The 27,659-nt window shown below is 39.3% G+C and overlaps 2 protein-coding genes across 2 annotated transcripts in view; one reads left to right on the top strand and one right to left on the bottom strand.

Annotated features, from left to right (window-relative positions):
- raph1b (Ras association (RalGDS/AF-6) and pleckstrin homology domains 1b) overlaps nucleotides 1–22,199 on the top strand; it is a 67,227-nt gene extending 45,028 nt beyond the window's left edge. Inside the window, 6 exon segments of the mRNA XM_052127512.1 lie at nucleotides 37–147; nucleotides 9,487–9,585; nucleotides 16,428–16,548; nucleotides 19,480–19,622; nucleotides 19,801–21,330; nucleotides 21,333–22,199. Coding sequence (XP_051983472.1) covers nucleotides 37–147; nucleotides 9,487–9,585; nucleotides 16,428–16,548; nucleotides 19,480–19,622; nucleotides 19,801–21,330; nucleotides 21,333–22,196 — 2,868 coding nt within the window. The 3' untranslated portion in view covers nucleotides 22,197–22,199.
- Nucleotides 22,200–23,835: 1,636 nt separating this feature from the next.
- On the bottom strand, nucleotides 23,836–25,575 carry spp2 (secreted phosphoprotein 2). Its single transcript, XM_052127517.1, has 6 exons — nucleotides 25,486–25,575; nucleotides 25,080–25,201; nucleotides 24,772–24,894; nucleotides 24,344–24,451; nucleotides 24,078–24,123; nucleotides 23,836–23,974 (listed from the first exon to the last, which is right to left on the bottom strand). The coding sequence occupies exons 1-6, from the start codon at nucleotides 25,541–25,543 to the stop codon at nucleotides 23,847–23,849; spliced, it is 585 nt and encodes a 194-aa protein (XP_051983477.1). The 5' UTR covers nucleotides 25,544–25,575; the 3' UTR covers nucleotides 23,836–23,846.
- Between the last annotated feature and the right edge of the window lie 2,084 nt (nucleotides 25,576–27,659).

The raw sequence follows: 27,659 nt of genomic DNA, 5'->3' as shown, positions 1-27,659 counted from the left end.
AGACTAATGATAGATTAAATATATTGGTCTCTCCAGGCATCCAGGGATTTGGTGTGCTTCTTGCAGTTGGACCATGTTAATGTTTACTATGGTCAGGACTACCGGAGCAAGTACAAGGCCCCCACTGACTACTGCCTGGCCCTAAAGGTGTGTGTGTGTATGTATGTGTATTTAGGTATTGTTATTTCCAAAAATGGATCACATATCAAAATCATCTGTCAGCTAAACAGTACAGTTCTTTTTACTAGAGGTCGAACAATAATGGTTTTTGCTGATACCGATAACTAAGGTGGGAAAACAGGACAATAGCTGATAAATCAGCTGATAGTTTTTCAAATTTATAATATGAATGAAAACTTTTTTCACTCAATGTAAAATAGTGCTGATACGGCTCGGGACCATCAAAGATGGTAGCCCGTGAAAGGAACAGTGGTACGCTCTTTCCCTCCGTAGTGCTAGGGTGGTCTGCTTGGGCAAGAGAAAACAACCCTGAAATCTGAAAACAAACCTGAAAATTCCTTGGACCTGGATACCGACAATACCTCAGAAAATAGATGTGCTCTTGTGCCAAGTAATGATGACTGGCCAAAATTCATCATCATTGAAGCTGCTGCTCCAAATTCTCCAATCATCAAGCTTTCCCCTTTCACTATACAAAAAGGTATTGCAAGAATAGCGAGAAGAGTAAAGGAAGTAAAATGATCTGGACAGATTCTTGTGGAATACAGTAAAAAGGCCAATGCTGAAAATCTACTACGTGCCAGCATGTTAGCTAGAGTTCAAATAAAGACATCTCCTCATCCAACTTTGAACTACAGGAAAGGAGTAGTCCAAACTAGAGAGTTGGATGATGTGGATGAAAGGCCCAAGGGGTAATGAACGTCAAAAGAATAATAATCAAGAGAGAAGAGCGAACAAATAAAACTGGTACGTACATCCTCACCTTTAATAAACCGCTAATCGCAGATAAACTTCGAATTGGATACTTAAGTCTTCCAGTGGACTTGTTTGTACCCAACCCTCTGCAGTGTTTCAACTGTCAAATGTAAGGCCATGGATCAACAACAAACATAAAGTCATGTGAAAAAGAAAGTACACCCTCCTTGAATTCTATGGTTTTACGTTCCAGGACATAATAAAAATCATCTGGTCCTTAGCAGGTCTTAAAATTAGGTAAATGCAACCTCAAATTAACATCAACACATGACACATTATACCTTGTCATAATTTATTTAACAAAAATAAAGGAAAAAAACAGAGACTGTTCTTCAGACATCCATCAACTGAAAATCTTATCAAATTCAAGATGAGTAAAGCACGAGCAAGAAGAATTATAAATTAAGTAAAAAAGGAATGCTGGAGAAGATTAATTTCCAGCATGACAACAAATGCTCCATCATGCTAAATATGGAACCTGAAATGAAAAATGAAGGGAAAAACAAATAAAACACATCAAACAGCAAGGCACACTGTTGACTTCAAAACAAGAAATTGCAAATATTCTAGCAAAAACTTTTGAAAACAATTGATCTATTGAGAACGGCCTTCCTGCTTTTCAAATTTGTCTTGCTCAACAAGAAAAATAATAGTCTAACTTTGGCTCCAGTTACACAGAGCCATACAACCAACCTTTTTATATGGAAGAACTACAGTGAGCCACTTAAAATTTCCACGACACAGCTATTGGACCGGATATAATCCACTATCAATTTTTTAAGAATCTACCCCACCTTTCCCTGAAAATGTTCCTTAGAATTTTTAACTCCATCTGGATATCGGGAAAAAATCCCATCCACCTGGCATGAAGCAGAAATGATACCTATTCCAAAGCCAGGAAAAGACCATAACGACTCCATAAACTACTGCTCTATAGCTTTAACCAGTTGTTTATGCAAAACAGTGGAGAGAATGGGCAATGATCGCTTAGTCTGGATGCTGGAATCTAATCACCACATAAGTAACACCCAATATGGTTTCAGGAAAGGTCGAAGCAATACAGATCACCTTATTTGTCTTGAAAGCTATATTCGTGATGCTTGACCAGAAAAAAAAACATGTTGTAGCTGTCTTCTTTGATTTGGAGAGAGCCTATGACACAACATGGAAATGAATTTTAGAAGTCAACTGCATAGGCGGAAATCGCGGGGGGTCGGGGGAGTCAGGACCCCCCCCCCCCCCCCCCCCATCTGAGGGTTGTCCCCCCCCTAAAATATCATTAAAATATGTGTATTGTAAATAATATAATGATATATTCTTAAAATAATTGTTTAAGAAATAAAATAATACAAATGCAAACGGGGCAACAACAAAAAAAACCTTGGTGTCCCCTTCAAAAATTGCTCTTGAGAATTGTTATGTTTATTGCCCACAATGTTTTTATTGTCTTTTTTGTCTAATCTACATAAACAAGGCCTTGGAGTACCTCAAGGAAGTATTCCATGTGTATTTAATCAGTATTCAAATAAATAGGATTGGTTCTGATGTCCTCTGTAGTTTATATGTAGATTATATCTGTAGATTATATCTGCATTTGCTACAAGAACAGGTACATGAACACTATTGGAGATAAACAAAATGCACTCCTGGTCAACACAGAACGGTTTCAAGTTCTCACAAACAAAAACCATCAATATGCATTTCTGTTGGCTTCGTCCATAAACAGCTCTGGTTCATTGTGTAGTGAATGGAGTCCCCATTAAAGTTGAGAACAGGCTGCTTCGGATAACTTTTGACAACATACTGTCTTTTATTTCTCAAATTAAATTGCTAAAAAGAAATGTTTTAAAGCTATGAATGTTTTAAAGATTTTATCCAAAACCAATTGGGTAGCAGACAGCTCAACTCTCATGAACTTGTACAGAACCATGGTACACTCAAAGCTGGACTACGGAAGTATAATTTATGGATCAACTAGGAAGTCATACATATGGCTTTTGGACACTGTACACCACCAAGGTATACAACTAGCTTTGGGAGCCTACAGAACCTCACCAATCCAAAGTCTCTATGCGGAAGCCAATGAACCTTCCTTGGAAATCAAACACCTAAAGTTGGCCTTACAATATGCAACCAAACTTAAAACAAATAATGAAAACCCAGCCTATTCAGCAGTTTCCCCACTATAGCATTCAACAATATAAGGGAAAAAAACAAATAGTTTAATTCGTCCATTTGGCCTACGTATAAAAACCCATCTGGAGAATCTGAAAGTGGATCTAAACAGTTTGGAACAGACACATTTCTGCAAAATTCCTCCATGTGATCTCAAAAAGCCTAAAATCCATCTGGATTTAACAAGGAACCAAAAATCCAAAACGCATCCAAATGATTTCCATCAAAAATGTGTAGACATAAGACTAGTATACCTACAACATATCCCAATATACACAGATGGATCTAAATCTGGAAATAAAGTGGCAGCTGCTTTTGCAACAAACCAACTGTGTCAGGGTATCCGCATCCCTGACCAGAGGTCAGTTTTCACTACAGAGGCAAATGCTCTACTACTGGCACTGAAGTTTATTGAGACTGCTCCACAAAAATCGTGTCTTGAAGCATTGGAAGCTACTAAAACAGATCACCCAACAATCGTGAAGATTTTAATCAAAATGTCATCTTTTGAAGCAAAGACTTTTTATATTATTTTCTGCTGGGTACCTGGACACTCAGGAATCTGCAGTAATGAACAAGCAGACAGAGCTGCCAGAGAAGCATCTACAAGATCTGAAACAAACTCTGAATGTATATATCAAAAACAATTGGCAGTCGGATTGGGATCAATGTTTAAACAATAAATTATGGGAAATAAATCTTGTTGTTGTAACAAGATATGTGTTCCCTTTTAATAATCGCTGGGATCAAGTCATGTATACACAATGCCGGTATTGGACATACAAGATTCACACACCAATTTTTACTATCAGGAGAAAATTCACCAAAGTGCTCATCTTGTCAGAACTCACTATCCATTAAACATATTTTACTGGACTGTCATACCGCTACACATCTGAGTAATCTGTATTATTCAGTTGATACATTTGATAAGGTTTTTAGGAAAAATTCATCTTAAACACCTTATTTAACTATTTTTAAATAACTAAACCTAGCTCCTGCCATGAATAGAAGCTGGCATGGCCTAAAAAAAAATTAAAAAAACATTCAGCTTTGCCATCTCTTAAAAATATGCTAACACTTTTAGAAAAACTTGAATCTTTCTGGCTTTTCCTAAATTTATTAGAACACATAAATACATATCTACGATTTTTCCTTTTCTTGCAGACTGTCTTCCATGTTTTCAACTTATTACAAAAGTATCCCTCACCCTAACATGAATTTTTCTCCATTAGAGAGCTTTTATGAGGCTTTGTTCCCTTTTTAGTGTTTTAATCTTCTGAAAACATCTTTTTGACTAATTGTGAATGCATTACATCAACAGCTTTTCCTAAAATAAAGGAAGAAAACTAGTATTTATGAAAACAGCATAATAATGCATTTATAAACACAATACTCTATTTTTCGTACAACAATGAATAAAAAGGTGTCACTTCAGATGCAATAAACATACATTTACAAATGGTCTGTGCATTGTAAACATTGTGCAAGCACCTATCCTGAATTTGTGTTTGGCATGCAACACATTATCAATAGTGCCACAGAAAAAGGTATACACATTTGAACTGATGCAAAGATGTCTGATGGGGGATGGTGCTTCACTTTCATGTAACGCAGCAGAATTGGGTTGATATCAGGGTGTTGGAATAATGTAAAATGAGCTAATTTGAAAAAGTAACTTTATTATTATATGATAATAAAGGTCTTAGGTTTTTATAGCTTTTTATTATTTGTATTATTATTATTATTATAGCTTTTTATTATAATTTTTCCTAATATGAAGAAAATGGTTATGTGAAAACAACATAATAATGTGTTTACAAATACAGTAGGCCTACACTAATAAACACTAATTTTACAACCATGAGTCAAAAGGCATTGATTTCAGACGCAATAAACATTTACAAACGATCTGTACGTTGTGTACAGTAGCACAGAGGATTGAATATTTGGTATCTATGAACATTAGTATCACTGGTTTATTGTTGAATGTTTCTTGTTGAGGATCTGTGTTTATTTTGACTCAAAATTGACCCCAGACATGATAAGTGTAATTTTAGCATATTTAGGGGTTTCAATGAAAGTTCGCTAACTGGTTAGTTTGGTGGTGTGGTATGCTATTAGTTTAGCTGTACTGTGAAGGTTGCGCATGCGCTGTAGATTGTAAGAGTCTCTTTAGGACTTCCTGTGAACTTTCGTCAACATAGCAACCAACACCAGTGATTTGTGATCTGGGACAACACTACCGAAAACAGTTTCATCGATGCATATGAATGCACAAATAAACAGTAATCAGTTAAAGTGCCCAGATTCTCACACCAATATATGTAGCGAAGTGTCGTGTATGTTACAATTGTTTGTAAGGGAAACAGTATGTGTGAGCTAGGAATTAAATTAAACGGTCTTATTTCTACATTAATATGTAAGGAAATTTATAATGGAATCAGTCGCGTTGGACAACCGTTATAATTTAGATAAATTAATAAATTCTCCACCATTAAAATCGTAATACAACATCTCGTTGCATCAGCTCACAATTTCTACAGTAGGGATTTAGCTTTAATAAGAGAATTATGATAAATTAGTAATATTACTGGAGTGGTGGTGGCGTAATGGGCTAAGGCACATAACTGGTAATCAGAAGGTTGCTGGTTCGGTCCCCATAGCCACCACCATTGAGTTCTTGAGCAAGGCACCAGGTTGCCCCGGGTTGCTCCGGGGGAATTGTTCCTTTAATAAGTGCACTGTAAGTCGCTTTGGATAAAAGTGTCTGCCAAATGCATAAATGTAAATCTCATGGCTTATTGACAATAATATTGCACATATAGGTATAGTTTTGAAGCTAAATTGTTTGGAAGCAGGGATGAGATTACTTATCAAAATATACCACAGTTAAAAATTTCTTTAAAAGGGAAACATGAATAATTAATCATAACTCATTATAATTAATTATGAACATTTGGATCGGTTAATAGAATCAACTTGATGTAATTGAATTAATATTAAAATCAATTTATCTGCACATAATTTTCCTAAATATACAGTGCATTAATTTGCCCTTTCTTACAAGACTAAAAATATATTACTTGATGCCATGAACTAAGCCTTCAAACAGCACAATGTATTGTTTGTTAACATAATTATAATTTTGCTATGCAAACCGGGCATATCATTATAAATATAAAATATACATATAAGTATCAAATGACATGGTTTTTTCCTAATACTTTGTATAAAATAATTGGTCAGAAGGCACACATTCAGTAGGTTTGGAGTCATCACATTAAAGTTGTTGCACAAATTTAAACACAACAGGAGGGTTAATACATATCTCCCACACTGGTACCTTCTTCAAAGTCTTTGCCATCTGAAATTAATGAAAATATTAATTAAAATATTACAGGCCAAATGTGTTTGTTGTTCAGCAACTGTAAGCTTAATCACTACTGACAATATATTAAAATTGTATTGTCATATGAAATATATAAACAATATAAAGGAAAGGAAGAGAGAAAAGGAGATATAAATAAAATCTTTTTAAATTGAATTTTAGAATGGCATTGTAAAAGAAACGTAAGAGCACGGTAAAATATATAAGTCTGAAATCTAAAACAAATCTGATATTCATGAGAGGGCACATGGTGCCTTCTGCAAACTGTTGTAATTCCTACACCGTTCACCTGATTTGGATGTAAATACCCTCAAATTAAAGCTGAAAGTCTGCAGTTAAAGCACATCTTGTTCATTTCATTTCAGATCCATTGTGGTGATGTATAGAGCCAAAAAGATTAGAATTGTGTCGATGTCCCAATATTTATGGGCCTGACTGTATCAGATTTTTTTCTTTACATTTCAGACTTATATATTTTACCCTGCTCTTACATTTCTCTTGCACAACTATAAAGATAAAGAAAGCTTGGAAAGAAGTTTAGTTTGTCAGAAAAGAAACATTTGGAAAACTTTGTCAAAAATGTATAAAACGTCTCTGTTACGTACATAACCTCGGTGCTCTTGAGACGAAGGGAACGAGACATTGTGTGCTAACGTATATGGGGAGTTGTCCTTCCACACGACCTAGTTGAAACTTCTCTACAATAATGCCATTCTATATTAATATTCTAATATTGGCTATAGTGTTTGATCCCTGGCCTTTTAGGTGCAAAGCTGTCCACTATAAAAGCAGGTGCACAAACACCATTCCTCAGAATTTTCTGACTGAGGGACAAGAACTCTTGAGTCTTGTAATGTGGCCAGTGTTGGCAATGTCTCGTTCCCTTCATCTCAGTGAACCGAGGTATGTAACCAAGACGTTCCCTTATGACTCTGTACACTTGACATTGCATGCTTATTCATATGGGGAACAGAATCCCGTCACGCCACACTACATGACATAACCTTCCAGAGAGAAAACATAACGCCGCAGTTCCACGTGACTTCACGAACACGGTCGGCTAGGGAGTTTGTAACAGTTAAAAGATGGGCAAGGAGGAGGTGGGAAACGGCTGAACAGTCAAGGCAATCTACTACAAAACCTACAACCTGACTGTAACCAATTGGATGGCCATCAACTGCCCGGAGAAAAAAAAAAAAAAAACTCATCAAATCTGCACAAATACGTAAAGTAACTGGTGGTGGTGTAGTGGGCTAAAGCACTAAACTGTTAAGCAGAAGGTTGTCAGTTCGATCCCCACTCCCACCACCATTGTGTCCTTAAGCAAGGCACTTCATTCCAGGTTGCTCCATTGGGATTGTCCCTGTAATAAGGGCTCTGTAAGTCCCTTTGGATAAAAGCATCTGCCAAATGCATAAATTTAAATGTAACCAGTTCCCATCCTTCACTTTGTTACATAGTTTTAACTATTTGAACAGCTAATGTTGTTAGCATCATCTCCATCTTGTCGGCAATGCAGTTCTCTAGTGCAACAATTAGGGGGCTTTCACACTAGCACTTTTGGTGCGCACCCCGGTTCGAATGACGTCAGAGTTCGGTTCGTTTGGATGATGTGAACGCTGTCTTCCGAACTCGGGTGCGCACCCGCGAACCGTACTCGGGTCCGCTTAAAAAGGTGGTCTGGGGTACGGTTCACGTGAACTCCAGTACGGTTCGCTGCTGATATGAACGCAATCGAACCAAACCGCGGAAGTGAACCGCTATTGATGAGGTATAATGTGGTCGTCAGTCTCACACGCGTCACTTTCAAAATGACCGGAAAGGGTTTACTTTCGTGCGTGCGTGTGTGTGTGTATACACTTACCTTGACGAAAAGCGGGATTGACGCACACGCACTGCAAGCAGAGAGATGATTTCTGCTTGCCTTCGCAAAAATTGTCTTCAGCGGACAGCCCGCTGTCTTTTGAACGATTTCAGTATTTTTGCAGCAGACAGACGCAAGTGTGTTTCTGTATCTTGATGTTGAAAACAAAACCAAAGGTTGAAAAAAAAGAAGAACAAATGTGAACCGAGCAAGTCTATTCATTGAATTTTGACGCCTTTTCATTTCGCGGTTATCAAGCAACACGATTACGCACCAGCTGCAGCTTGATGACGCAAGCGTACCGCGGTTCGGATACAAATATATAATGTGAACACAGTCCATCGGGGGCAGGGGGGAGGGGGGAGCAATCGAACTTGGGTTCGGAACAGGCAATCGAACCAAGTGCGAAAGCCCCCTTAGTTATAAACAAATGTATTATCAAACCACCTACGATTACATTTTAGTTGTCTTAAATTATTTATTTACTATACCATGACTATCTGTAATAATAATGTGTACTATATAAATACATTGGCTTTTCTATGTTAATGTTTAAAATCCGCTTCTGAAGTGTCAATCTCTGCATAGCCTAATCACGTGAAACAACAAACTCTTGGTGATAGCTTTTATTTAACCTCTAGAGGGTGCTATTATACTGTAGAACCAAGTAGTACAACTGTACAACAAATCAACAACAATTGATTTAAAAAACATCTAAAAGCAGTGGTTGATCGGTAAAACTAATATATTGGTCGGCCACTACTGTGTACCAATTTTTTTTACATTGTTATTCTTTTATAGTATGCAGGAATGGGATATTTTGTTTCTGTGAATTCGTTTTAATAAAAGGTGTTGATTGTAAATATGCTAAACATTGGACTATGTCTATGATTTTGTTTTATAAAACTATACTGTTTGTCTTCATTTTGACTAATGTGATTATGTAACCGATGGCTTTGCATTATAATAGTCTCATTTGGCTGTTTGCTATGGTTTGTTATACACATTGTGCGAACCACAGTTGCTGCCCTCTAGTAGTTCATAAGTATTAGCAAGACAAAAACAATGTTTAAACCATTTTTGTCTTTATTGTCTTTGTAACATTGTGGACTGCACACAGCACCCTCAGATCCAGAAGAAATCGCAGTATATCAAATACCTGTGCTGTGATGATGTCAGAACTCTACACCAGTGGGTCAACGGGATTCGAATTGCTAAGGTAATCCCATATTTGTAATAGCTTGTTTTATCCTCTGTGTTTTATCTAATTAATGAATTATAATCCTATATCCTCATACCATGCTCTACTACAGGGTTTCTCAAACACTGGGCCGTGACCCAAAAACAGGTCACGAATCATTGTCTTCTAGGTCGCAAGATCTTTTCTGTAATGAGTAGTGGTGCACTGATCAGGAAATTTGAGGCCGGTACTGATCACCGATTTTTTTTATCACTAAGATCGGATAATACTGATATTTTTAAAAGTGCCCTTAGCCAGACTTTTCCGAGTTATATTCTGCAGTTATGTTTATGCCCCACACAGTAAAATTACATTAATTGTGAATTTCTAACATTTATTTGTATTGAAAACAGTTCAATACAATAAATGTTTATTACTAACTCCAAAACTGCTCCTGTGAGGAATCATTAGTATTTATGATTTGTTTACTGCCAAATCATAAATACTAATGTTTTTTTGCAATACAAATCACTAATTGCAAATGCTTGAAGACAGTGCCGTTATTTAAGGTTTAGATTGGTGGCTGATCGATCGGTGCACTCCTAGTCATGACCAATTAGAAGGATAGAACAGTACATTTGCAATGTTTGGGGCAACAGTGACCACTATTGTCAAATCATGTTCAGGTTTATGTAACACAACCATAAGTAAGAGGCTGCATTTCTCTAATGTTAATTATAAGTTGTCCAATCATAATAATCCATTAATGCTACAAATGTTCTTTTTGGACAAGGTTTCTAAGTAGCAATTTCTGGACATCATTTCAGAGCAGCTGTCCCTAGTGTTGCGACCCATCCTGTAAAATATGGGATTGTCCCGTATTTAAAGATGAAATGATGCGTCCTGTATCGAATCAGTTCGGGACATGATTTGTTCCTTATTTAAACTGGTTTGTGAGCGCCCATAGGCGGAAGTCGGTGGGGGTCGGGACCCCCCCATCTGAGGGTTGTCCCCCCCTAAAATATCATTAAAATATGTGTATTGTAAATAATATATTGATATATTCTTAAAATAATTGTTTAAGAAATAAAATAATACAAATGCAAATGGGGCAACAACAAAAAAAACCTTGGTGTCCCCTTCAAAAATTGCTCTTGAGAATTGTTATGTTTATTGTCCCCCCCATCATTTTGATGAAATTTTCGCCCCTGTGAGCGCCAACACGAAATCATTCAAGATCATTAATTTAACCTTACTATTCGTTGGAAATTGTGCCTACGGTGGATAAGAGACCATCTTAAATGTCCTCACATTGTGCTAAAATTTTATAAAACTGTAGAGGGTGTGGTAAGGGACCATCTGAAAACTTCAGCTAGCAGCACCAAAGCTACAAATATTAGGCTATAGAAATTAGGCCTCTATATTATAAGCATTTAAAATTAACTAAATTAATTAAGTACCTGTTAAGTTTGTGGGACCCTTTGTGGGTCATGAATGACTAGCATTAAAAAAAAAAGTGGGTCACAGTGGGCAAAAGGTTGAGACACCCTGCTCTACAGGAACCATTTAATATGACAATATTTATAATTATTTATTTATGTATTATTTTTAGTATTAATAATAATAATAATACATTTATATAGCACCTTTCTACAAACTTAAGGGCGCTTTACAAGTAGTAAGCAAATATTTAAAACATTTAATTTAAAAAAGAAGAGGAGATCAATTAAGAGTCAATGAGGTGGGTTTTGAATTAACGTATGTTTTTGAGGTCACTGAGCGACTGTGGGATAGAGTTCCATAATGTTCGAAGCAGTAATGCTAAAAGCCCTGCCACCCAGTGATGTTGGCTTATAATGTGGGATGAGAAGTAAACCGGAGTCAGAAGACCTGAGTGAGCGAGATGGTGTGTAGGGATGTATAAGATATGAAATGTAAAGACCATGTAGCTTTAAATGTTGTGAGTAATTTATACTGAATGTGATGGAGCTGCAGAATTCTGAATGTATTACAGTCGATTGATTGTTAAATGGGGAGACCAGAAAAGAGGGCATTACTGTAGTCAAGTTTTGAAGTGACGAAAGCTTGAACAAGAGTCTCTGCATCTTTTATATTCAGAATGGGGCGTAGACTGGCAATATTACGTAGGTGAAAGAAAGCAGCTTTTGTGAGAGAAGAGATGTGTGGGAGAAAGGATAGTGAAGAATCAATAATAATGCAGAGGTTTCTGACTGTAGAGGATGGTCTGACCAGGACACCATCAATGTCAACAGACTGATCAGAGTGGTGAGATGTAAGATTTGTGGAACCATCTAAAAGTACATCAGTTTTGTCAGTGTTAAGTTTTAGAAATATATTGGTCATTCAGGTATTTATGTCATTGATACATGCGGGTAAGGAGCTTGTGGGTAATGGGGCAGTGGATTTTGAACTGATATAAAGCTGTGTGTCATCAGCATAACAGTGAAATTGGAGTCTGTGCCAGTGGATGATATGACCCAGGGGAAGCATAGAAGTGATGACGAGCAGTGGACCAAGAACAGAACCCTGTAGGACGCCTTGAGAAACAGGAGCTGTAGTAGATTTTGACTGACGAATAGAGATGTAGTGTTGACAGTCAGAGAGATAAGATTGAACCAGGATAGTTCAGTACCAAAAATGCAATTAGTAGAGAGGCGAGAAATGAGAATGCTGTGTGAGACAATGTCAAATGCAGAACTAAGATCTAAGAGAACAAGAATAGTGAGGGCACCAGAGTCTGCGGCCATTAGTAGATCATTAATGACTCTAATGAGTGCAGTCTCTGTGCTGTGGAGTGGACCGAAACCAGATTGAAAACACTCAAAATAGATTGTGTGAGGCCAGCTAGGATTTTAGCTGAGAGGCAACCACTTTTTACACTCATTTGGACAGAAAAGTGAGATTTGAAACAGGACGGTAATTTTTAAGGTCAGAAGGGTGAAGGTAAGGCTTTTTTAAAACTGTGGTGATTGATGCAGTTTTTAGTTCTAGAGGGAGAATACCAGTACTAAGATGTCTGTTAACGAGGAGGGAGATGGCAGACAGACAATGTTTAATCAGGGTAGTGAGGGCCAGGTCTAACTGACAGGAAGTAGAATAAGGTTTATTGATTAACTCAGTAATTAACTCAGGTGGGCTAGTAGCGGCAAAGTCAGAAAATGTGCCAATCATCAGGTCAGAGAGGAAATTCTGTGGTGCATCTGGAGATACAATAGGAGGGAAACGTTTGTATAGTGAATTAATTTTATTTTGAAAGAAGTAAAGAAATGACTGACAGAGCTCAGCAGAATCCGAAATAACAGATACAGGTGGGTTTGTGTGTTTGTTAACAGTGGTGTAAGAGGTAAAGAAATGGAAAGGAGGCGGCGGGAACTGGCTGAACAACAAACAAAGTTTAATTATATAACTTAACATAAACACAGACACACATGCAACATGGCAGCATGCATCTCTTTCTCTCTCGAATGTCAGTGGGCAGGTAAGCTCAGTAATATCTTTAAAGTATGATTTGTACTGATGCAGAAAATTAAACAGGTTGCGGTAGATTATAATGGATTTTAGATATGGCCTGGGGAGAGGTTCATAACTTAGTTCAGTAAATGAATGATCATACTGTCCAATCTGAGAGCCAAGCACGAGACATTACATAAACCAGCAGTACAGACTAGGTCTAGGGTGTGGCCACGAGAGTGTGTAGAGAATTCAACATGTTGTACTAAATTGAAATAGACATGAGCTCATGGGCAGCAGCGCAATCAGTATCTACATGTATGTTGAAATCACCATTTAACAATACAGATGAACACATGGCACAAATCAAGTTAACAGCTTATTCAGATTACTGAAGAAATTAGAAAAGATTTTTATGGGCGATTACACAAGAACCACAAATAGTGGCGATGGACCAAAACCAGGTATTCAAAGGGGCTTATCTCATTGAAGTAAATTATTTTAGTATGTAAGCTACTGTGATAGACAGCAGCCAGACCACCACCCCTGGAAATCAGGTGAGGTTTAGCTAGCTAGTTTTATCCACGGGGATTTAGCAGGTTCATGTTGAAAAAGTAATTGGGAATTTGCCATTGTTTCAGTAAGAAGCAATATAGCTAGGTTTTTATCAGTTATTGTGGTGCAGAGCAGTGTGGCTTTCCTGTAAGGGACCGACAGTTAAACAGTGCAATGGAAGGATATAAACAGTCACACTCGTGGTGGAATGGGCTCGTAGCCCTTCAGGGGGCGGCACGTGCTGAGCCTGGTAGGCAACAGCTATGGCATCGATGATCCAGTGGGTGATCCTCTGTTTAGAGACAGCGCTTCCACAGGTGCCTGCCTGTATCGACTCCAAATTAGCTGAACCACCTGAGGGTGGAGTCTCCACTCTCCCTTGCGGGTGACCTGTTGCGACAGCGTGTCTGCCATGGTGCGTCGTGCCAGGATGTAAGTGGCTCGCAGTGAGTTGAGGAACTGCTAATTCAGAGGAGGAGACGGCGAGCGAGTTGTGACATGCCTGGGGAGCGTAACACGCCTTGGCGGTTGATATATGCCACCGTCGCTATGTTGTCTGTTTGAACCAACACGTGCTTGCCCTGGATCAACGGCCAGAACCTCCTCAGTATTGCCAGCAACTCGAGGTATTTGATTTGCCAACGTAGCCACGTGCCCGTCCAGGGATCAGCGGCCGAGTGCCCATTGCATGTAGTGCCCCAGTCTTGGAGGTGACGAGTCTGGAGATCTGCTCTAGGTGAACCCCTCCCTGTAGAAATGTAAGGTCGTTCCAAGGGCTTAAGAGGCGGCAACAGATCGGCGTGATGGCCACGCGATGTGTGCCGTGGCACCTTGCCCATCTCGAGAGTGAGTTAGGATTAGCCAGTCATCGAGGTAGTTGAGAATGCGGACGCCCACTTCCCTTAACGGGGCAAGGGCAGCCTCTGCGACCTTCGTGTAGATGTGAGGGGACAAGGACAGGCCGAAAGGGAGGACTTTGTACTGGTATGCGTGACCCTCGAATGAGAACCACAGGAAGGGTTTGTGTCGAGGTAGAATCGAGACGTGGAAGTACGCTTCCTTTAGGTCTACCGCCACAAACCAATCTTGAAGCTGGACACTCGTAAGAATGCGTCTTAACATCAGCATCTTGAACTGGAGTCTATGTAAGGCCCGGTTCGAAACTCGCAAGATTGGCCACAACACACCTCCTTTTCGGTACAATGAAGTAGGGGCTGTAGAACTCGCTCTTCATTTTGGCTGGAGGGACCGGCTATTATCGCGTGCTTCCGTAGAAGGGTAGTGATTTCCGCGAGCAAGGTGGCGGCGTTCTCGCTCTTCACCGTGGTGGAGTGGACGCCGGCAAACCTGGGAGGGCGCCTGCCGAATGGACGGTCCGGGTCAGCCATGGCGACGGGTTGGAAACCGTGAGCCGTGTGTCCAGACTCTGGGCGAGGGGGACCAGGGGAATCATTTTGTCGGACATACCGGCGGGTGGGGCCTTGCGTCAGGGCAGAGCCAGGTAGGCCACATTGACGGGGTTTGAGCCCTGTGTCGGTGCACTTACCTGACTCCTGGTGCTCACCGGCAGATAGATCGAGGAGGGGGAGGTGGTGTTTCGTCCCCGTGCTCTGTCAAAACCATCCGGGTTTGAGTGCGCCGGGATGTTGACACTGCTAGAGAGAGAGAAAAGCCGGTGGTTGGGGTGACGGTCGAACACACCGGTTATGTGACCCAGGGACTGAGGAAACTGCTCTTTTGTTGAAAGTTTGGGTACCGCAGCTACTGGAGCGTGCGGTGAATCAAAAGAAAAAGGGAACAAAAGATTCTCCTCCCGGCCCTTCACCAGAGGATGGAGTGGTCTGCTTACCAGCTCCGGGGCAGTGGCTTCTCGCATCCCTGGGTCACCTGCCTCACTCCCAGTTGGCCTTGTTTGGCCCAAGGGTAACCGGCGAACCAAAGGCCATTGACCGTTGTCCTCGAGAAAGCCATGAGGTGGCATGATGAAGCCCTAATAGGCCTAATAGTGGAAATGCAGCTATTGGGCATCATTTAATCTGTTTTTGTCAATCTGTCATTTTGGGACTATGACCCTGTTTACACTTGGTATTAAAATGCATTTCAGGTGATCCAATCATAAGTGTTCAGCACTAAATACTGGTATTAACAGGGTCCAAAATGTTTTGTGATCGGAATACAAAAACCACACATGGAGGTATTCAAGATACATGTGGCCACATAACATTTGAGAGGCAAACGCAAATCCATTTTTAGGGGTCCCAGACAGCATTGAAGCACACTTCACTCAACTGTAAATCAACCACTGCACTAAAACTAGATTTTTTAACTTTTCCATTTACAAGCAACTTTTAAAAGTAAATAATTCGTCCGATCTGAATTTTTTTTTTTTAAAAGAGCATAGGAGCATGAGAACCTTGCAGAATTTCTTTTGTATATCTGATATTAGTATGCAGTGACACAGATGAAAAGCACATACATGTGATGCTCAGTTAATACAGGTACTCCTCTAAAATAACTGAGAATTTAGCTTGAAATATTGTGTTTCTATTAAATTGCATCTGGGAGAATTTTCATCCTCTCTTGTATTTTTTTACTTTTTGCAGTTTATAATTATGCAGTAATAAACTGACATTGATTAATGTTGCCATGAAATCAGAGACCCTTCCCTCGAAATCTGAACACAAGTGGTCACTGGAGACATTTTTAAACGACCAGGTGTAAATGTTGATGTGTTTTGCCTGAACACATGTGATCGGATCATCTGAAATGCATCTTAATACCATGTGTAAATGGGGTCTTTGACAACGGTGTTTAAATTAATTCATTATTGCATGTTGTTTGTTGTTCTTGCACAGTATGGAAAGCAGTTGTATGTGAACTACCAGGAAGCCATGAAGCGAACAGAAGCAGCCTATGACTGGTCTTCTCTCTCCAGCACCAGCATCAAGTCAGGAACCAGCTCAGTCAGTATACCTGGTGAGTAACCTAGACCTGAAAAATCACTTTGCACTGCACATTTTTTACATTCACTGGTTCTTTATAGATCTTTCAAAATTGTCTGTAGCATCATAGACATTAGCACTTATGTAGTCTCAGCCTAGGGTGGCCAGATGACCTTGTCAAAAAACCAGGACAAAACAAAAGTCATAATGTAGTATAACATGACCTATTTCTACCCTGTCTTTGGTTCTTTGTCTGAAACTATAGATATAGTATGTTCCAGTTTATGTAAAGCACACAATCAAACTACAACAGTTGTTTGACCTAAATAACAATAGAAAACTGAACAAAATTGTCACACTGTTTCTCCCCAGCAGGCAAACAAGATTTGGGTTTAGAGTATATTTCATATTTAAACATCGAAAATAGTCAAACACAAGCTGCAAATGTGAAGGGTTAATAAATGTGTATTAAGCTGGAGTGAGAGTGTTATAGGCCCAGAGATTCCCCTGTTTGATCTGCTGGCTTCTATACACATCCCGTGTCAGGAAGCAAGTAAGTTTGCTGGCTGGGGAATCTCCCTCAATTAATTCACTGCTTAAATATGGGAAAATGGGCTTCCCGATCTGTTCATTTCAGACTAAACGCAGGCCATCATGGCTATAACGAGACTGATGAGAAATCAGTTAGCCATAATAATTATTCATTACATTTATATGGTGTTTTGGCGCTCAATGCACTTTACATCATATAGGGGGTATCTCCTCAACCACCACCAGTGTGCAGCATCTACCTGAATGATGTGACGGTAGCCATAGTGCACCAGAATGCCCATCACACACCAGCTATTGGTGGAAAGAAGAGTACAGTAATGTAGCCAATTCATATATATAAGAAACTATATAGGAAGCAATAATGGATAGAGGCCAATGGGCAAATTTGGCCAGGACTTTTTATGAGAAATTCTATGGGCCTTTTAATGACCACTGAGAGTCAGGACCATGGTTTAACTTCTCATCCGAAAGAGAGTGCTTTTTACAGTATAGAGTCCCCATCACTAAACTGGGGAATTATGACCCAAACAGACCGCAGTGTGAGCGTCCCCTGCTGGCCTCACTAACACCCCTTCAAGCATCAACCATAGTTCTTCTCAGGAGGTCTCCCATCCAGGTACTAGTGAGGTTCAAACCAGCTTAGCTTTAGTGGGTAACCAGTCGAGAGCTGTAGGGCGATATGCTGCTGTTGAAAAACTACAGAAAACGTAACCAAAAAAGCATACAAGTTTTGCTTAAAATAAATGTCTAAAAAGACAACAACAATAAAAACACCAACACTAACCACAACTAACACTAACTACAAACGTGTAGGCGATTACAATAGCAAAGGTAGCGTAAACTACACCGTAATGTCTTTAATTTCACTCCGCTTTCTTTACACATAATACAATTATTCATCTCAAATATACCTTATCCGTTTATGTAATGATTTGATAAGCAGCCATGTAACAATGATACTGCTTGGTGTTATTGTCTTAATCAGAGTTTACTTAGCAATTACAAAACGACTTACTCTTTATTACAAACACACTGATATATGAAAGATTACAAATAAATGGTTTACTTACTGGCATTACTGCAGGGTGCAGGGTTGGCATTGCCGCATCTTCCAATACAATAAACTTTAAAAAGCCTGCAGCATATTGTGAGTGGTTCACAAAAGATTCTGCCATAAAATGTGCAGAACAAACTTGTAGTATCATTCTCTGTGTTGGAGTAACTTGAGCCGATCTCTTCTTAACAGTACACTCTCAACTATGAAAAATGTTGTGGGTCTTGTAAATGCAAATAAGCAATATCTTGTGACATCACAAGCACACAGATTTATAAACGAGATGTTTCAGCAGGGTGGTAGCTATAAATGCTCTTTTTAAAAGTTATGAAACTTACAGTTTGTTTTTATAGTACAGTTACCTCTTATAGGTACTTTGTTTAAATATGAAGGATTCTCCATTTCATGGCCCTTTTAACTGCTGAGCTGTCTCGCATACATCAGAAAATAAGAGTCAATCATATCAGCAGAAGTGCAAGTTATTACATATTGATTAAAGATTACAAGGCCAAAACAGTTTTATCAAAAAACAAATATGCATTGATGAATCATCCACAATAAGACCAGAAACATGCATTAAGAAAGATGATGTTTCATCAGGGTGGTAGCTATAAATGCTCTTTTTAAAAGTTATGAAACAGTTTGTTTTTATAGTACAGTTACCTCTTATAGGTACTTTGTTTAAATATGAAGGATTCTTCATTTCATGGCCCATTTAACTGCTGAGCTGTCTCGCATACGTCAGAAAATAAGAGTCAATCAAATCAGCAGAAGTGCAAGTTATTACATATTGATTAAAGATTACAAAGCCAAAACAGTTTTATCAAAAAACAAATATGCATCGATGAATCATCCACAATAAGACCAGAAACATGCATTGTTAAGAAAATAAAAAAGGTCCATTTTGATTTCATACCGACTTTAAAGTTACCATTAATTAAATATATTAAAGCCTTGGAATTTTTTAGGCTATCTGGAGATATATAACATTTGGTTTGAGGTACTTAATCAGAAGTTAACTAGATATACACAATGAGAACTGTATATTGTGCATTGTGATCAGAATTTCAGCCTGAATAAAAATAATAAATACTGATTGTTAAATAAAAACCAAACTGTGATTGGTTGCTCTACATGTCTGTCAGCCTGTCTCTTCCTGTCTAAGTAGGAATTTCTTGGCCAGAATAAACTGCAATGAGGACCAGATATTATGCCACAAGTCAAATGTCTTACAGGGCATTAGTCTTTCATAGCTTTTGTATGTTTACATTGTGATGCAATTTTATATTTATTTTATTGGCTTCAGTTACTGTAAATGAAGGGCTTGCTGGCTGACCTTTAATCTCTTTGTGCTAAAAGAGTCCCAGTCCAACCACTCTAGTCAGACAGATAGTGGTATGTCAGATGGTACTTCCTCCTCCCATGCCCGCTCTCAAAGTGTGGTCAGTTCAATCTTCTCTGAGGCCTGGAAGAGAGGGACTCAAATAGAGGAGAGCACAAGGGTGAGTCGTCCTCTGTGTGTCTCTTACTGTTCTGAAAGGTTACATCATAACTGTTTGGTTAAATCTTTTGGGGAAAAAACTATCCAGAATAAGATGAACCAGGTTATGCTTAAAGGCCTTGCAACAAGCAAATTAATTAATAATGCGTTATTTATTTGTATTTATTCTTTTGGTTCAGGCAAGACCAGAATCAATCCGTTCTGCCCATTCAACCCATAGCAGCCATTCTTCTCATCATGTGCCTCAACAGCAGCATCTACACCCACAGCAACAGCCACTCTCACAGTCAATTCCACAGTTGCGTGGAAGCGTTAGCCAGGCACCGGTCCAAGCACCACCTCAAATGACACCTGCTCCACCTCCTCCTCCACCACCTCCTCCTCCACCACCTCCCCCGCCCCCTCCCATTTCCAGTATCCCACACCATGCTGCTCCAACCATGTTCGCCAAATACAGCACTATCACTCGTCTGAAGAATGCATCTCAGGCCACTGGTCACCACAAGTCTCACCCTCAATTACAGCAGCAACTGCTAGTGGTCCCACAGGCCTCCAAGCCACAGTCAAACAATATTCCACCAACGGCTAACATTCCGCCCCCTCCTCCTCCCCCTCCACCTGCTTCAATGCCTGCACCTGGATCAGCTATGGCAGTGTTGAAGCTTGGTCCTCCAGCCCCTGCCACAGTTCCCCAGCCCTCCCCTCCTTCCCCTTTTCCTCCACCTCCACCACCACCATCTCCTCCTCCCATAATGCCCATCCAGTCACAGCCTCTACCACCTCCTCCACCCATAGTGCCTCTTCAATCACAGCCTCTCCCACCACCTCCACCCATGGTGCCCCTTCAATCCCAGCCTCTACCACTTCCTACAAACATAGTATCCTTCCCATCACAGCCTCTGCCACCACCTCCACTCATGTTTCCCCTCCAATCACAGCCTCTACCATATCCTCCTCCCCCTCTTCAGGCTAATGGCCTTCCTCCCTCTCCTCCATCCTCTACAATTCAGCCACCTCTCCTCACCAATGGACTCAAGCAGGTCCTTTTTCAAAAATGTCCCAATGTGTCCCACAATGTATCACCCTCAGCCAGTCAGACCCATTTTCCTCCACCACCTCCTCCTCCACCACCACCACCTGCACCTCCAGTCCCTCCTCAACAACCCACTGCTTTGGCTCTAAATCCACCACCTCCACCAGCCCTCATACAGCAGCCAGTTCAACCTCCAGTCTTACCCAAATCCTTTGCTGGTGTATTCCCACCTCAGACAGCACCCAAACCTTCAGGTGGAATTCTTCCATTATCCCCAGTAGCTCCATCAACTCAAGCTCCAGCACCACCTCCTCCTCCCCCTCCTCCTCCACCACCACCACCACCACCACCACCACCTCCAGCACCATTAAAGTGCCAACCCCCACCCATACTACCCAAGCAGCACAGCATTTCCAAGACACTACCATTCTCCAGCCAACCTTCATCAGTACCATCTCTTGTTAAGCAGCTTGCTAGCCAGTTTCCTGTTGCATCTCCAGCAATGACCAATCATACAGAGAGTTATAAAGCTCCTCAGTCCCCACCTGCAGTGAAGGCTAAACCAAAATGGCAGCCTGTAGGGCAAGGCCAGCAAAAACCACGGTCAATGGAGTTTCCACCACCTCCACTAGAGAGTACCCTTGCCTTTCCTTCTCCTCCACCCCGCCACCACCACCACCTCCTCCTCCAGGTCCTACCCCTCCTCCCCCACCTCCTCTTCCTCCGACTTCAGGCTCCCCTATGAGGAAGTCTCCCTCTGGCTCATCTGCAGGTGTCAAGAAACCTCCACCAACTCCTCAGCGCAACTCTAGTGTGAAGTCTAATTTCTCTATGGAGTACCAGGAGTCCCGTAGGAACTTGGTTAGCAAGTTTAACCCCAGTGCTGCTTCATCATCGAAATCATCCTCTATCTCACCCTCCAAAGAGCCTTCTACAGGCCCTCCAGCACCTCCCAAACCAGGCAAGCTCAATCTGGCAAGTCTTCCTTTGGCTTTGCAGAGCAAATTGAATCAGAACCGCCAGTCAACTGCAGACTTTCCATCCCCTCCACCCCCAGAGAATGACTTCTTCCCTCCTCCTCCACTGGAGTCTGACCTCCCACCTCCACCACCCCTTCCAGGTGATCTAAATGGTGTGTGTCCTAAAGTGGCCATGGTCAATCCTCAGCCCCAGCCAGCTTGGGGCAAAAGTTCCCTGAAGAAAATGCAACCTTCAGCATCACTTCGCTGTAACAACACTATTAGAGAGTCTCCACCAATATCTCCACCTTCCATACAAGGAAGCACACAGCCAAACTTCTTAGAGGACCTTAACAAGACATTGAAACGCAAGTCCTCACGAGTCTCGGGAGACAAAGTGGACCCTGTGGCGACAATGGATGACATGGCTTTGCCACCACCTCCCCCTGAGCTAGTGAATGACCAGCAGAGACACAGTGGGAGTGGCTACATGTCCGGGAATATCTCAGGCTATGCAACACTAAGGCGAGGGCCTCCTCCTGCCCCACCCAAGCGGGACAACAGCACCAAACTGAAAAACTGAGACAATTGCATCTTTTCTCTGACATTCTTGCTTGCTATTTTCGTGTCAGTTCCATAGAGTTGTAGAGGAGAAGCCATCATTTTGTTGATATACTCAGATTATTCTGTACAGAAACTGCCTAATAAGTTTCATCTTAACTGCGTGTTTGTGACCATGCGTCCGTTCCAGTTTCAAACAAATATGACAAGAGTGATTCCACTTCATTACCTTGGTACTGCATGGATGTCAATAATGCATCAAAAGATTAATTGCATTGATTTTTGGAAAGATTCATGTTTTGAACTTTGGGGTAGGGTGGGATTTTTAATTTTGGCCTTTTGCTTTTATATTGTTTTTATATTATTATTTAATAATCTGAAGATATTTTGTTATTGTAGGCTGAATTCTTTTAAATGGTTGGATAGTAAATGTTGTTTGAGGAGTATTAAATAGGTAGGTCTATGTAGACAGCGTGTTTGGCTGGTATATAGTTCAGCACAACTTTCAGCATTTACTGTATATGTGGCTGAGAAGGTCAGATCCAGTGTTCAATTGATGCATTTGTCATGTTTACTAATATACTTTGAGCCACTTTAATTGCGTATTAGTTGTAACTGTCAAAATAGTAAATGAAGGATGAGTTGCCTCAATAATGTCTATTTCTGTGAGACTGTGGAATGTTTGCATTTTTGATTAGACTCAATTGTAGCTATTCTCATTTGCTTCTCATCTGCAGTATCTTTATATATGTAAAACAAATGACTGCCTTGCTGTTCCTCATTGGTCCTTACGTGCTCTGGTGAACATTCAAACTGGCTTTTACAGATTGTCAATCTATTAAGAAATGGAATTTTAGTCGTGTGACTGAATAACACAATCATTATTCACATAGATTATCTTATATCCTGTATTATAACCTGTATTATTGGCTCATTGAATATAGCCATGCCTTAAAAGGTTCTAGAACATGTCTTGCGTACCAATAAACAACTCAAAATGTTCTTGCCTTAAAAAAAGAGGCCAAGTAAATCTTTAGCTTTCCCTGCACGGTTTGAATTATCAGAGGGTTCTGTCTTGTTTTTCTCTTGTAGAAATGACATACAACTTCAGAAATGTACAGTGAACACCATTCTATAATGGTTCTTCTGAGCAAGCACTTGAGGGCCACTTAGCATATGTACAAACAAGTATTCATATTATTGATGTATGTCCACATTTTTATTTGAGAAAATTGGTTTATTGACTATTTACAATATCATGAAAACTTTCAGGATTTTTAGATAATCATGTGACTGACTGAAGTTAATATTACATTATTGAAGTATCTGGTCTTGATCCATCAAAGGTCTATGAAAATCATGCCCTGCATATCTCTCTCTGGAAAATGTGTAATTTAAAATGAAATTATACATGTTGGTAACAAAAATGTTTCTGTTCTTTTCATTGGGTTTCTTGGGGGAAGGTTAATGATGGAATGTTTTCTATTCATGTTCACACAAAGTTCATACACAGAATAATCTTTGTCACAAAATGTTTCATTTTCATGTTTCACTGGAGTCTGTAGTTATTGGTAGCCTGTTATAAAATCCTTAGTATAGTCTGCTTCCTTTAGTCACTTGCTTTATGTTAGCAGCACCTTTATCTTTCAGTGTAGAATATTTATTCTGGCCATCACTGAAATGGCAGGTGATTGCTGAAGTTGTCTCCTCGAACATTGCTGGTTTCCCTATTGTTGTGTTGATCCGAATGTAATGGTGGGGCCACGTTAATTCTTGGTGCTAAAGTTGCACGTGTGTGGTCTGCAATTACAGTGTGTCAAAAGCATTATTTAAAAAAATATATAAACATGAATACACCAAATATGAAATTAAGTGTAGCAATACCACATATTAATTTGTTTACCTCTAGTCCCAAAATGATTTGAATCATAGGTCCATTCCAATCTCCTCTGTGGGCAAAAATACAGTAATTTGTCATTAATTGATTTTACAATGTGCCTCAGTCCCAGCAACCCCATATCACACCAAATTATTAATGTATTGGAGACTTATTCTTTTATTTATTTATACTGACACATTTTGACACTATTTATATTTTTGTTAGAAAATAATGAAGTAATGACTGAATGAATCTCTCTTTTACCTCCACACTTTGTTTGAGTCACTCACCTCCTCACTGGACTCAGAGCTTGAACTGTCTGCATGTGTGCATCTGAGAGAAATTATAGTAGTGACCTGCTGAGCCACTCGTACTCTGATATAGCACCCTGCCTCCGACTGAACAACAGATACCAAATTAAGAGTCATGAAAAAGAACGTTTTACCGTTATTATAAGAAATCATTTTGCAAGAACAAACTATTACAAAGCATTGTAGGAGTAGACATTAAACAAATGTTGCAGATGCACTTGGAAAATTTTAGGAGGGTAGTTGATGTGAAATACTTTGGAAAGTTGACATCCTGTGGTGTAACATGCTTATACATAATCTAAAACTATTTTAAACAGCATACCACTGAAGTGTACAGAACAGAGGCTACAGGCTTGCCCCTTTCGTTCACATATGTTTATGTGAATGAAGACTTTGAGATGTCTTACCACAAAGAAACTCTTGCGGTACATGCAGCCCTGAGGGTCGAGCCCAGAGTTCTTCTGGCACGCTGTCTCCCTGATCCCAAACCTCAGAAACAGATCATACGTGTCCATTTCCAGAGGAACAATCTTGAGGTCAATAAAATCAAAATGTTTGCAGTTATCAGGAGAATCATTGACCAGTGAAACGGTAATGATATTGGATAATTATCTAAAGGATTATTCTCTAAATGATGATTGGGTACTCATTAGTCACTCAGCACCAGTCTTTTGCCTGATGTAGAAATAATATTGTTTTAAAAGTGTGAACTCACCTTCTTAACAGATGCCTTGGACACCCTGTACAGGTGAAGTCTGGCATAACGTGCATTGATTTGATTGAGGGCCATCCGTAGAGCGTCATCTGCTTTTGAGCTCAGCTCAAACAGAGGAAGTCCTATGGGTGTATGTCAGATGCCATGTTACTCATTTAAGGATCTGCACACCCATATGCAAAACTATTACTGTTAGGTTTTAAACTTAGTTTCAAAGTTTAACAGTAATTAATTTAGAAGTAAATACTTTTTGAAAGTCCACTTTTTTAATAAAAAGAAATAGAAGTATTTCTAATCACTAAAGTAAACATTACAAATGCATGAATATTAATTTGTCAGTCTAGACTATGGTCATATAATTATTCCTAATGTCTTTGTTGATGGTAAATTGAGGTGTCACACTCACCTGAGCCTCCCAAAACTTGCAGGAGCAGACACAAAAGAACACAGAATCTCATTTTCATCTATCAATAAGATTAGATGCTCTTACCAGTAGTCAGTCCAGTTTTAAACATTATCCCTCTTTCTAGTCCCCTCCTCCTTTCCTAGAACAGGGACTTGTTTGATTTGGCCTCTCCTGTTCAGTGCAATAATCTTCCTAAAGAGGAACTTTGGTTGTCTTACCTAGAATATGTCCCACTCTCTGGAATTACTTTTCGTACATTGCTCCTATTTTGTATTTGACATGGTTTTTTTTTTTCACAAGTTTGTAAATTAGAGAATAGAGATAAGGGATTGTTATCCTTATGCTTGTTTTAACTGGACTGATACTGAACATGTCTTCCTGAATCCTGGAATCACAGCTCCCTCATAGTTTTTATAACATATCATGTTTAATTTAAACTTCACTCTAATGGATGAATACAGCTTTGACAATGCGAGTTCATTTTAAGTCACTTGGAGAGTTAGATAAGAAATTTCCTTGACAGCGACAAATGAGTCAAAAGAGCAAGTCACACTTGTAAGTATGGGGGTAAGAGAATTGTTATGGATACTGAAGAGACAACTTTGTTGTAACATAAGTTAAAGTGTTATCAATTCATAACAGAGACTCCAAAAATGGTCAGTGAATGCTTGGCAGGTTCCTTTGTTGTAGTTTGGTTTCATAAATAAGTATACAATGGATGTGGATGATGAAATGGCCTTTTATCAGTCTAATCCATGCCAAGCAACATGCCAATTTAACAGTTGCTTCTGCACTTTGAAGTTTGAACACAAACTCTATTACTGCATTGAACAACTTGTGCCTACTGTCACTCTAATTCTTATTAGTCTTGATAGTTGCTTATTTATTTATTTATTTATTTTTTGCCCATTTACATTGCATTATCACATCTCATCCCAATGCATAAACAAAAACTCAAGAAATTGGTTCTATATAGCTAGCACCAGATTTATTTTGGTCTGTTTTGGGCCATTCTTATATATATACAGCTCTGAAAAAAATGAAGTGACCACTTCATTAAAATTATCAGTTTCTCTGGATTTACTATGTATAGGTATGTGTTTGTGTAAAATTAACATTTTTGTTTTATTCTATAAAGTACTGACAACATTTCTCCCAAATTCAATTGCTCAATTGTAATTTAGAGCATTTATTTGCAGAAAATGAAAATGACAACTGGTCAAAATAAAAAAAAAAGATGAAGTGTTTTTAGACCTCGAATAATGCAAAGAAAACAAGTTCATATGAATTTTTAAACAACACAAAACTATTTTTTTTTTAACTTGGGTAGAGTTCAGAAATCAGTATTTTGGTGGAATAACCCTGATTTTCAAACACTGCTTTCATGCGTCTTAGTATGCTCTCTACCAGTCTACATTTGCTATTGGGTGATTTTATGCCATCCAGGCACAAACATTTAAGCAGCTATACACTGGCGGCCAAAGGTTTGGAATAATGTACAGATCTTTCTCTTATGGGAAGAAATTGGTACTTTTATTCACCAAAGTGACATTCAACTGATCACAATGTAGTCAGGACATTAATAATGTAAAAAACTATTATTATTTGAAAATAATACAATTTGAAAAAACAATTCTGAACTTCTTAAACTACTTCAAAGAGTTCTCCTCAAAAAATACTCCACTATAATACTTTATATTAAGTCTTTTTTTAAAGATAAATCTGACAAAATTGAGTGAACTTTAGACTCAAAACAAGAAAAACAAATTGCCAATGGGGTAAACAAAATAAACTTGTTTCTCTTTGAATTACATTTTTTTTACATTTGGCAAACAGTATTTCACCTCACGTTTCTTGTAGCACTTGCCAGAGATGTGTCTGTCTTGTCAGGCATTTCTGACGCACCTTACAGTCTAACTGATTCCACAAAAGCTCAATGGGGTCAATATACACAACACTTTTTTCCAATTATCTGTTGTCCAATGACTGTTTCTTTGCCCGCTCTAACCTTTTATTTTTGTATTTCTGTTTCAAAAGTGGCTTTTTCTTTGCAATTCTTCCCATAAGGCCTGCACCCCTGAGTCTTCTCATTACTGTTGTACCTGAAACTGGTGTTGAGCGGGTAGAATCCAATAAAGCTGTCAGCTGAGGACATGTGAGGCCTCTATTACTAG

This window comes from Xyrauchen texanus, chromosome 5 (genome assembly GCF_025860055.1).
Source record: "Xyrauchen texanus isolate HMW12.3.18 chromosome 5, RBS_HiC_50CHRs, whole genome shotgun sequence".
In the NCBI taxonomy this organism is placed as follows: Eukaryota; Metazoa; Chordata; class Actinopteri; order Cypriniformes; family Catostomidae; genus Xyrauchen; species Xyrauchen texanus.
This window is presented reverse-complemented; position numbering and strand designations above follow the sequence as displayed.